At 34.8% G+C, this 14,160-nt stretch overlaps 1 protein-coding gene across 1 annotated transcript in view; it reads right to left on the bottom strand.

Annotated features, from left to right (window-relative positions):
* The window catches only part of LOC132552475 (probable 3',5'-cyclic phosphodiesterase pde-5), a 59,573-nt gene extending 45,932 nt beyond the window's left edge, over window positions 1-13,641 (bottom strand). Inside the window, 2 exon segments of the mRNA XM_060216650.1 lie at window positions 212-277; window positions 13,521-13,641. Coding sequence (XP_060072633.1) covers window positions 212-277; window positions 13,521-13,641 — 187 coding nt within the window.
* Window positions 13,642-14,160: the final 519 nt, after the last annotated feature.

Below are 14,160 nucleotides of genomic sequence, written 5' to 3'. Positions count from 1 at the left end.
TTTCCGGTGAGTTGCAGTGACTAAAGTTACTTTTAAAGTAGCTTATTAATTTATATTATTATGCAACACAAACTTATCACCAAGTTTCAAATGCTTCTTTGATTTCAGAGGTGTCAGAATCACATATACACGTGATGCAGCGAGTGATATATGTATAATATAATGGTATAACGACATACATTGACTTCGATGAAGTTGTTAAATCTCTTACCTGAATTAAAACTCATAGGACTGGTAAGATGACTGTGAACAGAACCCTGCACCTTGGATTTTGACACTGCAACGAAAAAAAAAGCAATATGATGTCTGTGTGATATTGAATTGCTGTCATCTGATAGCAGAGTGCAATTATGACGTAATGATTACGTCAAATCGCGATCGACTATATATGATAAACACAGTGTTTTGTACCAGCTGTTTTAAGGTTAATATCAGCGTAGGAGAAACTGAAACAAATCGACACACATTCCAGCAGTGTGACACAGCTCGTCACGTACACCGATACATGTGTTACCTAGCATCTGGTCAACAGATGACCATATGACATCCACACTGGACATAGCATTGTAAGCTTAATATAGATAAATAACCGACTATATCAGGATATCAGTTTAACAGTACAGTCTTTTTTTTATAGGATTCTTTAGTGAAGAATGTTTTAGGGGGGCTACATTTATAGTAACACAGGAGGGATTACTTAAAGACAATGACATAATACTGCAACAACAATACTATCGATAAAACAAATGTTTGTTATATTCAGGATTTTTCACAATTATACAAAAGTTCTGTCAAAGTTTAACGTTTAGGGGAAACACTATCAATAAGGCAAGATTTCTTTTTCTTTCAAATAAAAGAATCCTAATTCTTTCACTCGCATTAAAGTGGCACGTTTAAAGAAAACAATTCATGAACAGAAATGTTTTCTACATGAGTTTTTGTCAGTACCTCGAACATTTGTTATAGAACAGTGGTTCGTCACCAATAAGACACGTTCACGTGAACACAGCTAACAAAACATAAGTGACGTGAATACTTTAAACGATACTTTGTCGATATTGATCGGACAACCTTTCGCGCACATGTCATCTAGACAATTCCTATATCAATATTTATCAAGACTATTATATTGATAAGAAACATATGCGTCGACTAAAAAGCTTTCTCTATCAAGATATTTCCTCACTGCTCCTCAATCTTTGCAAATTCTTACATACATTTCACGAACAACAAACAGGAGAGTTCAAATGCTTGTTGCCAACAACTTAAGATAAATATTATTCAATTTATATAAACCCGCGCCATCGACTTCAGCAGCTAACTTTATTTGAGAAGACGATACATCATTCATCAGCTTTTCTCAAGAAAAGTTCTGACAAATTTGGAATTTACAGTTTCAAGTGTATAGCTTGTATCTGTAAATCTTCATTCTATCTAACCACAGGATTTTGATATTCTCGATTCAATGGAGTCCGTAGCTTGACCAAAACATGCTTACATGTCTCAATTCGACAAAAGCAGGATAAATATAAGTTACAGAGCCTAACCTCTCACTGATGGAACTTTGAATGAGCCCCTAAGAAGATAAGAAGGAGCAGTAATGGAATTCAACCAGTGTGTGTCTGTGGTTAGATTTTTGGATTTGTTTCCGATGTACCAAGAACCTATAGATAAGCTATAACACTGATCCTAATCAAAGGACTATAACTCCTTAAATGTTCATATATCATGTTTCTTGAATTTAAAAGCAACATACGTTCATTTTCTTTTTATGTTTGCTTCACTTTGTCAGCGTTTTACAATAACTCGCAACAATGACACCCGAAACAAACATTTCTACTGAAGGGAAATTCCAAACAAACATCTCTAGTAAGTGAAAGTCCAAACACACATCTAAATTGAAGGGAAACTCTAAACACATATCTCTACACAAGGGAAATCCAATACACAAATCTCTACTTGAGGAAACTCCAAACACACATCTCTAGTAAGTGAAAGTCCAAACACACATCTCTAGTAAGTGAAAGTCCAAACACACGTCTCTACGAAGGAAACTCCAAACATACACCTTTACTGGAGGGAAACACCAAAACATATCAAATTGAAGGGAAACTCTAAACACATATCTCTACACAAGGGAAATTCAATACACAACTCTCTACTTGAGGAAACTCCACTCACATATCTCTACTAAGAAAACTCCAAACACACGTCACTACAGAAGGAACATTTAAAACAATCACCTTGCAGTTTAAAAACTCTGTATATGCTCATAGGACTTCTGCTTAAAAATCAATACATACACCCCTGCTGACACGAAACTGAATACATATAAACCTACTGAAATAAAACTTAATACATACACCTCTGTTCAAAGGAAACTCAATATGTACACCCCTGCTGACACGAAACTGAATACATACACCTCTGTTCAAAGGAAACTCCATACATACACCCCTGCTGAAATGAAACTCCATACATACACCCCTGCTGAAATGAAACTCCATACATACACCTCTGTTCAAAGGAAACTCAATACATACACCTCTGTTCAAGGGAAATTAAATGATATATAATGGAATCTCAAGTATAATGGTTTACTTTAAAGGAAGATGAAATTTATCAATTAGTAGTGTTAATTTAAAAGTGATCAATTTAAATGAAATGCGCACCCGCATCCACAGGCATTTTACAGAAAAAATAAGTGATAGGTTCATTCCCCCAAGGAGACATGTGCACCGCTCATTATGGTAATTAAAGAACACGAAATTAATTAACCTTAAGATGAAATGTTGAAGGGTCAGTGTTTTATTCTTGCTATTTAATCATTGGCATACATTTGATTGATTGTATATCTTTTCAATGCAGTCCCTTCATCCAACACATACAGTAAGCATGCATTCCAACAGTCGCATGAAAGGTCCACAAGTATTTGAACCCTTCAAAACAATCATTCATTATCATAGATATTTAAAAGATTTAAAAATTCTACGAAATGTATATAAACATGACATGGATACAATCTTAATAGTGGCATAATTAATATACCCTTCCTGGATTCATTTTAAGATTTCAAGATTTCTGAGTTAAGACTATACTTCACGTAATTTATGTCAAAGGATTCTCCGTATTTCACACCTGTAACCGGTGTGAAATACGGAGAATCATTTGATATAAATTACGTGTACTTCAGACACAGGCTGATGTAGTTTGTGTTTACATCATATCAGACGATATATCCGAGTTTGTGTAGAGACTATAAACATGTCGACTAAATGCAATGTACCGTGAGAGACACGATCGCTCTAACAGACAGGAATAAATGATAGAGTTCATCAACTGTTAATACCATTCACGGTAAATATACCAACTTCAAAAACTTCAAAATCCCTTCTGTACTTTAATAATGGATTTTTAAATAAATATACGACAAAACAGAAATATGTATTAATAATGTCATTTCAGTGTAAACAATCTGGTTTATACGGAGTTGGATACACAAAGGATGTTTATTTCCTGATCTGTAATAAATAGACAAACATTTTATATGACATTGTGTTCTTGTATCTGAAAATTGGACCAAAGTATTCATTTAGAGTTATGAGGCATGTGTTTTAATAAAATACATAAAATAAATAAATATAATTATTCTAAAGTATTTCGATAAACGTGAAGGCCTGTCTATCTGTTACAGTCCAGGGCCAATATGAGTGTTCATTCTTTATTTGAGAATCAGTACCACGACAAAAAAACCACAAAGGCACAATATGAAGAGCACAGACAAAGAGGTTACTAACATATCAAACAAAGAATTAGGACATTACTCGTGATTTCGACCAATGGACATCTATTTGATTCCCTTGTCTACATGTGTCTTGGACAACTCTTGAATATCGAATCAACATTTAAACACCACCATAAGATTGAATGTTTCTATACATATACCGTATTAGTACCTATTGTAAGGAGTCAAAATCCATGTAAACGACTGATGAAGATTTGTTGGCTCCTTGGTTCGAAGCCGATGATAATATAAAAAATATTTTTATACAAAGAATTTAAGTCGTCGACAATTCTGATTGCGGACTTAAGGAATCTAACAGTCGGTTTCTTTTCAGCCTCTCGCGATAACAGTGAATTTACTAAAAGAAGGACATATATTACTCCGCTGTGTGCGCAAAAAGACTGCTGAAAATTCTGGTTACATCAAAACTAATGGCACCAGGTATAAAATCTTATTGGAATATGTTTTACATGACGAAAAACCAAAACACATCTACAAAAAACAGAGATAAAGAAGGTGACACTATATAAACACATAAGTGTAATTAATGAGCCCTAGAGAACAATTAAAAGTTTAAAAACATAGGCAGAAAGTCTATTTAATATACTTAATCATATCGCGTTTGAGCAAGCGTCCGAATCAGCAATCTGATCAAACATAATTGAAAGTAGGTCTCAACTACAAGGACATTTATAACTGTATCACGTGATGGAGTGTTGCAGGGATTATCACCATTCTGTAATTTGTCTAACGTGCACGTATAAGGACATTGGATAAGGAAATATTTTCACGAAATTATGAACAAGACACAAACAAAGGGTGCTTGAAATTCCTACTATCTGTGACTTTCATATAGCTTTACTTAGTAAAGATCAGGCTGTCATCGAGCGAATTCCTATGGAGCCCAATAAATCCTTACCCTGCTCATTTCTCCTGTTATTAGTAACACCTTTAGACAGCAGTGTTTAGTCTATAACACCTTAAGGCAGCAATTTTTAGTCTAAGTGTATGCCCAAAGTCTGCCTTTTGCCGGAGTTCCAACCAAGTATTGCTGAAGTTGTAAAATGTTAAAATTAACAGAATATTATGTGTTAAGTAACATATGCAGTAACGTATTTGTAATCACCATATGTCACATCACCCAGCGAAAGGTTTTTTTATCAGTCTACACCCGGCGAAGAAATCATTTAAAACACATATCCACTGAACGCATTTACAAGCACGTAATGTGTGTTTTATCTGAAGTTATTTGAATATTTAAATTCCGATATTACCAATAACACTTACGGCGATATCAAAGGAACACCATGTTAAACACTTACAGACTTTATCAAGTCATACTTACGTCTTAATACTTTAGCTATCTCAGCTGGTTAATAATGCAGCTATTACGGGTACTTAGAACAGATACCGGGTGGACTTTAATGATGCTCAAAACAGGTACTGACACTAAGGACAGAGACACAATATATTTTCTTCTTTTAAAACATTGGTATTCAAGACAGAGATAAATTGCATGTTTTTTTCTGGTACTCAGGACAGAGACACCACCTAGTTTTTACTGGTACTCGGAACAGAGAAATCATATATTGGGTTGTTACTGTATTCAGGACAGAATATTTTAACCTGGTACTCGGGACAGAGATACCGTGTAGAAGTTTTTTTTCTAGTGCTATGGGCAGAGATACCGTGCATTTAAAGACATTTTCAAAACAGTAATACGATGTAGTTTTTATTGGTTCTCATAACAGAGCTAACGAGTGTAATTTTTACTGGTACTCAGCACAAATAAACTATATCTTTTGTACTGGTACTCCGGCCAGAGATACCGTGTAGTTTTTACTGGTACTCGGAACAGAGATACCGTGTAGTTTTTACTGGTACTCGGGCCAGAGATACCGTGTAGTTTTACTGGTACTCAGGACAGAGATATCGTGTAGTTTTTACAGGTACTCAGGACAGAGATATCGTGTAGTTTTTACAGGTACTCAGGACAGAGATATCGTTTAGTTTTTACTTTTACTCGGGACATAGATACCGTGTAGTTTTTACTGGTACTCGGGACATAGATACCGTGTAGTTTTTACTGGTATTCAGGACAGAGATATCGTGTAGTTTTACTGGTCTTCGGGACAGAGATATCGTGTAGTTTTTCTGGCACTAAGGGGAGAGATACCGTGTAGTTTTTACTGGTACTCGGAACAGAGATACCGTGTAGTTTTTACAGGTTCTCGGAACAGTGATACCGTGTAGTTTTTACTGGTACTCGGAACAAAGATACCGTGTAGTTTTTACAGGTTCTCGGAACAGAGATACCGTGTAGTTTTTACAGGTTCTCGGAACAGAGATATCGTGTAGTTTTTACAGGTTCTCGGAACAGTGATACCGTGTAGTTTTTACTGGTTCTCGGAACAGAGATACCGTGTAGTTTTTACAGGTTCTCGGAACAGAGATATCGTGTAGTTTTTATTGGTACTCGGGACAGAGATACCGTGTAGTTTTTACTGGTACTCGGGAAAGAGATATAGTGTAGTTTTTCTGGCACTAAGGGGAGAGATACCGTGTAGTTTTTACAGGTTCTCGGAACAGTGATACCGTGTAGTTTTTACTGGTACTCGGAACAAAGATACCGTGTAGTTTTTACAGGTTCTCGGAACAGAGATACCCTGTAGTTTTTATTGGTGCTCGGGACAGAGATACCGTGTAGTTTTTACTGGTACTCGGGACAGAGATATCGTGTAGTTTTTCTGGCACTAAGGGGAGAGATACTATACATTTTAACAGCATTTTTAAAACAGTAATACCATGTAGTTTTTATTTGTATTCATAAAAAACGTATTTTACTGGTATTCAGATCAAATATGGTATAGTTGTATTGGTACTTGGAATAGATACCGTGTAGCTGTTATTAGTACAGTACATAAAACCTTTTCATCCTTCGTGACCATCACAGACCGATCATGAAGTTGACTGTAAATAAAAACTGGCCTTGTTAACAGCTATATATTGAAGTATTTACTTAGTGTTTAATTTATATCATGCAGGGGACAGACGTACGTAGTCTCCATTCAGTGAAACTTAAATATAATGAAGTCCTTTATGAATACTAATTGCTTCATCGGTAAAAAGATATTTAAAAATCAATTTGTCACTTATCAGAAAGGATTTTGGACTCTATAGCAACAACGTATATTGGAATTCTCCAGACCGGAAAAATGTCTTTATTGGTCCTGTCTACAAGTGTCTTCTACTTCATAAATCATACCAAATAAATAATATAGAAGTATGTAGAATTGTATAATGAAGTGATAGTCAATGTTCCACCAGTATTTAATGTGTTTAGCGAAACAACGTCTACGTCTTCCAACATTTGGTATCAAATTCAAACGGATTTTCGTTATCATATTTTTTATTTCATTATTATTTTCTAAAAAATAGGAAACAATAGAGAGAGAGAGAGAGAGAGAGAGAGAGAGAGAGAGAGAGAGAGAGAGAGAGAGAGAGAGAGAGAGAGGGAGAGAGAGAGGGGGGAAGAGAGAGGGGAGAGAGAGAGAGAGAGAGAGAGAGGGGGGGGGGAGAGAGAGAGAGAGCTCCTCTTTCCCCTCCCTCTCCCTCACAGATACACACACATAAACGTAATAATTAGACATTTTACAAACAAATACACCTTTTACCGGCTCCCTCCACCTCCCCAACCAACATATACACATATAAATTCAATAATTAGACTTATTACCTGTAAATTTCCACCTTTTCCAGCCCCTCATAAAACACATACATATAGGCATTATAATAGATAAATACATATATACAATTTAACTATTATCTACCTAAATTTTTCCCAAATAAACGCAATACATTAAAAGTTGATATAAATTATATAAATTTTGTATTTTTCAAATATCTGATAATATCGGAAGAACGTTAAGTACATGTATGTTTATATTCCGAACCGTGCTACTAGCTACTGCTTAGATGAATTGGAGCGTAGTGTGCAGGTTACTAAAAAAGCCGATTTAAAATTTGGAATTGTGAAAACTCATATGTCATTTATTTCAGAACAGTTCTTCGGGTTGGTTATGTCAATAGAATAGAAGTTATTATAACATAACCAGTAGAGACAATGTTTTCATGGTGCTATGAATGTGTTTCGTTCTTGTCTTGTTCTTCTGTTTCACATCTGTTAAACACACCGTAGCCGAATTGACCACAGTACATTGCTACAGCCTTGTGTACCCTTTTTCTTCTATAATCTGTTAACTATCTCGTCACATTATTTTCGTCCCCAGTGTACCTAGGATTTTAGTACAACCGAAAAAGTTAGTCGATTCCTTACCATCTCGTCCACTAGTACGCTCCACACTGGTTACTTGTCTGATGAAAGTGACAGCGAATTCATCAAAACGTCACACTCTAATCTTCCCCTGGTTGCGTTATAAGAAATTCTATCATATGTCATTATATATTTGTAATCTGTTATGATATTTGTAACCTATTCTATCGTGTTTACACAGATAAATTGTAACATGAATAAAAAAAGCACTGAGCTTGAACTATCAAATTAGATTAACATGCAAGGTTCCTTTTCCTGGAATCTTCCCGTGTATCATTACCTTGAAGAAATGGAGCTGTGGTGTTCATTATGTACCTTTGGTATTCAATAAATTAGCTAATTAAATCACGCTCGGTCTTATCACGATTCCGCACGCATGTTTGACGCACGGCGAATTCGAGACCGAGACAGGTAATACACTGTTGATTGACGATGTCGCGCGTCCTTACGGCAGGTAAAACACCTGGTATCCGATCTACGTTCTGAGGACCTCATGTTGACAGCGTCCGTATGTTCGCTAATGTGTGTCTCTATCGACAGATTGGCATGTAATGGAACCAGCAGAAGACAAAGCAGGCTGTTACAGATTCAGGTTGATACATCCTAATTATTAATACTACACAAGTTAATATGACAGCTAGAAACATCTCGTTGATGATAACGATTTTATGATGACTGTAAATCATTCGATTATTTTTGACGCTTGACAAAAGACTTTTTTTTCGATAGCAGAGTATGATTGAAAGAAAGATTTAAACCAAAGACAAAGTACACCGAGAGAAAGGAGTTCTAGATGGGTAAGCCGCTTCTTCTTCATCAATGACACAATAAAAATCTTGATCATCACAAGTACATACTGTTGTAATTTCTACTGCGACTATAAATATTCAACACCCTCTTCTGAAAAAAGTTTCTTCAATAGGAATTGGATTTTTCCAACATGTACACCACCATACCCTATTCTGAACTGTTATGAGAGTTTTCTACTTTTAGAAAAGTGAATGTCTGTTTATATATATAATTGTGAATTTTACCAAAACATATTTCTTAATAAATTGGAAAGACACGACAGACCCTTCTACATCAACTACTTGTCTCGATCTTTCCCAACAAAGAAACCAAATTTCCTATTGTGAATTTTCCATTTCTGGATAGCAAAATCTCTGCATCCCAAACCTATGTTATTTACATGTCACAGTTGATTCGATACCCAAGGGCCTGTTCCCAATATCACGATTTTCTTAAAGGAAGCAGTCAGCTTACGGTCATATAAGCAACGTCGGGTTTCAAAAGATGCAGATTGATTAAATAAAGGGGAAGGTTTATGTTCGCCACACACACATATATATAGTGACCCCACGTAGAAATATTCTATTTCTTTGTATGATATGAAGCTGGGCGTTTTTGATGCTCGTTAGTTTGCTTGTTGGTTCCTATGTTATAAACCTAGTTCTCATTTAAGAACGTGACATTAGTTACTTGGATCGACCACAGTTTACATGGCGGGTGTCTTCCTTGAAGCAGAAGACGCTTACTCTTACAGAACACATGGTCTTATCCTCCTTGTACTTTTTCAGGGGTCACCGTGTAAGTATTTTTTGTTCACATTTTTTTTGCCATTGTTTAATGGAATCTGAGTTTGGATTATGATTATGTTGACATGTTGGTATTTTCTTGATGTTTTTCTCACAGCACAAGGATAGAGAATTTTTCCCCAAAGAGATTATGATGGCGACCTATGATTTACCAAAAGTCCTTCATTAACTTGCTTTTCTCGATACCCTGTATTCCAACTTAACTGTCAATCATTGACATCTCGCACGAAAATCTGTAAGTTTATTAATCGCGAGCCCCAGAAAGACAGAAGAAGAGACTGATTCAGTTTCATTCAATGATTGGCTCTTATGTATTTCTGTTTAAATTCGTATTGAAATGTGTTAATCTCTTGATACTTATGCAGTCCTTATTTATTAATTTACGGTTTGATTCCTATAAGCGGAAAGATATACCGATTCAAAACAAGAAAAAATAATACCTTTAGGTAAAAGCACTTAACTTAATGATAACGAACATTACATAAAGCAAAGTTCGGTTTGGTGTAGATTTTTACCGGAATTAATTCTGTTACACGTACAATATAAATAACGTACAAAAGGGGATCTAGAAATACGCTTAATCATTATATAAAATGTTGTAAAAACACAATTAAAAAATGTACTGATAAATCTCTTGTAACACTGATTTTCGCCAAACTACATATTACTACATGACAACATTGTGAATTTCTTCATTGGATATGGGGAAGAATTGTAAAAAACACTTTTTACCATACCACCTTTCATATTTCGATCTACTATAAACATAATTTCACCATCTTACTTATATAATGAACGCATTCATTTTTCATTCATTTCTCGAATACTTTTCTATGTAATACTCGACCGAGTGTTCGTATACCAATAAGGCTATGTATATGTACTATTTATTACTGCTAACATATAGACACAATTAGATCCGACTTAGGAGTAGCTTACGCCATCGGTATCTTATTGTTGTGAACCGAAATGAGGTCGTGACCATGGTAACAACAGTATGACACCAGTGTACCTTGATTTTAAGAAAAGATATCTTAACATGACAGGATACTGAAATGCAGAGATGAAAATATTTATTTCGAAGTTGTTTCGCCATTTTATGTTCAGTTCCTGAGTTTTTACATTGCTTACACTCTGCTGTTATTATAGCCGTGTTATTGAGTGTTACAAATGGACTCATTCTGTCTCTGTGTGTTGGTGATTGGTATCTTATGTCACCGTGTGCTAATAATGGAAACATTTTTTCTCTTTATATCTTGTCGTTTTGTATTGCAGTGTTTAATATCGGATATGTTTTTTTATTGTTCATTTACGCCGTGATAAAAATTGTAAAGAAAATTTTAACTTTCAATTTTCATCTTAGGTATGTTAATTTAATTTCACTTCATCTACCAAATCAAACAATGTATCACTTACTAACAGACGTCGATTTTAAACGAACTGAAATGGTGACATCATTCGTAATGTACAATATATGTCTGTTATGTAACTCTGAAATGAAAATAGCTCAGTGTATTTAGTGTTGAAAAGTACGTCTCAAAGTTAACCGCTCAATAAAAACACCAAATGATGTGATATTTTTCAACATTATAATCATGCTGAATAAACAATATTCTTGATATCGTTATCATCATGTGATACACAAAAAGAAAATATTTAAGTGTTTATTTATCAGTAGTCATCTTTTTATTTACAAGAATGATTAAAAGATATGAAGATAAATTGGAATCCAGTATACGGAAATTGAGAAATAGAATATTTCCGCAATATGAAGATATGACGTCCGTAAATCTTCATCAACCTGCATCTCTTGCAACCAAATGTTTTGAATTAATCTGTCAATTGCCGACATTTTGCAAAAATGTACTTTAAGATAAAAAGACACTTTTGCCATCCGTTATATCCTTCACTAATTCTGACAGATAAAAATGAAAATGGAATCTTTTCGATATTTTTTAGGAAATGGCATTATCTTTTAAAATGTAAAGTTTTTCAAAACTTTTACTTGGCGACCATTTAAGTGTAAATTCGTTCATCGTTTTTGACACTGTTTAACAATTAACAAGACATACTAGTAAATTAAACGCATTCAATACCATGTTTTTAACAAATACACAGAAGATACAGGTTTATGCGCCCTTCAATACAAATTAAGAATTGTATACAATCCAAATAGTAGAGCAAACAGAACCATACAGCTGTTTCGCCCATTTTTGACCTGTCAGTCATGCTTAGTGTCGGAAACTACAAGGTAAATGAAATAAAAATTGTTCAAATTAATGTAAAAATCAATTAGGGGGTTTGCATTAACCCCAAGATTTAATTTAATTGCATTCTATTTTCATATCGGAATCAGATTATTCAAATACAAGTATATAATATCGGCTCAAACGTCTAAGACTCGTTACTGATGCCAGTGATATGAAGTGTTGAAAGCATGATGAAGACTTATATAAAATCTCCGCAACAGAACATACAACATAATAGATACAAACATAAGGACAAAGAAAACACATGCAGTGTTGTGTCCCTGAAGTAAGTGGTGCCAAACCTACTAATGGGAGAAAAGTATTCTCTTAATGATCTAGATTTGATTCTATTTAATCTTTCTTATTTCTGAAACGAATATCCAGTGATTAGTGTATAATGACACTCGTGTATTGAGGGAATGACTACAATAAGCATTTCTCAATTATCGTGGACATTTCGTGGGGTGTGAAGGTTCGGACAATATCTTCTACTTCAGAATAAGGTATTAGATTACCTACTATGATATTAATATAACGAGAATATAAAGACACGTAATAAGCGTTCACAGTATTCAGTTTCTATTCAATTGAAACTGATCAAATTGTTGGTATGACCGAGTTTGAAAGGTTTCTCAAATCATCATTCATTTAAATATCGTTCCAACAGGCGATATTAACTTGTCAAATATTCTGAACTTAAAATAATGATGTTTATCAGCCTATTCTAATATCATGTAATAGGAAATATAAACTTCGAATGTTGATTTAAATCTAGACTTTTCATTTAAGTGTGAATATTTCCACAACTACTTAATGAAAAAGAGCTGTTGTTCAGACGTTCACTCGCCCAATATTATCACAATTACTATAAAGCTGGTGTCAAGTCCTATTGTAACATAAAAAGAGATCACTTATCAAAGAAAAGGCGTGATTTCTTAGCAATGTGGCAGGCGAAGTACTAACACAAACAGTCATAACATATGTGGATATTTTGATATCGCCTGTGCGAAGAGTATATTCGGGTCAAGCATTTTATCAACAATGGTTGTTAATAGAACGATGTTTATACCAACTGTCAGGGAGACAGTAAATAAATGACGACCAGGATGTACAATGATTTTTCTGTATGTGTGTTATGTACAGATATCTACAATTTCTTCAATGATTGTAAATAATGTGATCCTTAATCAAAAGGCTGATGACAGTATTTCTACAGGGAAAGCACGTACGCAATCAGAAGTAAAGATAAATTGATGAACAGCATGACTAGATAAATAAAAGGTTCTATGGAGACCAGACCATTAATTGAATTTGATGTCTGTGATTGTTTGCTTGCAATAGCCGTCTTACATTTCTTTCACGTGTTATTAAATCTTCTGAATATACCCACCTTTCTATTAACCATATAAGTTTGTTTTGAAATTATACATCAGCAACGAATTAAATTTGTGGTTTCATACCACAAAGCCAGAAAATTCTGGTATTCAAAAATGAAAAGACATCCTTCAGATGAACAACATAATGTCTTTTTTTAAAAATAAAATTTGAAGCCAACTTACCAGATAACCGTGAATCTGTCCTGATACGTGATTCACTATTGGCACTATTGTGTCTGACAGTCCCTGCCCCCGGGAGAGGGGGTAGGCGACGGTTTTGCAACTGTCTAACTGGACTAGACATCATTGAGGTTGAAGAGTATGTGACTTCTGAATAATCTGCAGGATTTGTGCGAAATTTGAGACATCCATGTGTGTTGATAACAGTTTTCCAGTACGTAAGAGCTGCTTACTAAAGCATGCTTGCTGTCACCTGTTAAACAGCACCAGCACACAATGTAATTATCACGATGCTGTCATCCAGATACACGTACATGTGAGTGCGTCACATACATTTACATATTTTCCTTGATCATTTAAACTACAAACACATATACAGGAGGGATCCGTATGAGAACGAACCTAAACGTCGGTGTCAATATTTAGAAAGTAACCCTAGCATACTTATACGTCCAATACACGGTAGCAGATAAGAACAGTTTTTAAATTGGTTAACATGTAAATGTCACGTATTGTGGTTCCCGTAATAAGCCCTACATGGCAGGGTATCGCTTTACTTTTACTATGTATATATAGTGAAGCTCGGCTGCACAACAACGGTCACCTCCATAGAACTTCCAAATCGTTGTCCGTTGCTTTCAGT

Source organism: Ylistrum balloti, unplaced genomic scaffold (genome assembly GCF_031769215.1).
Source record: "Ylistrum balloti isolate Yb309-2 unplaced genomic scaffold, AGI_CSIRO_Ybal_v1 Utg370248, whole genome shotgun sequence".
NCBI lineage: Eukaryota > Metazoa > Mollusca > Bivalvia > Pectinida > Pectinidae > Ylistrum > Ylistrum balloti.
The sequence above is the reverse complement of the archived record's forward strand: the minus strand, read 5'-3'. Positions and strand labels throughout refer to the sequence as shown.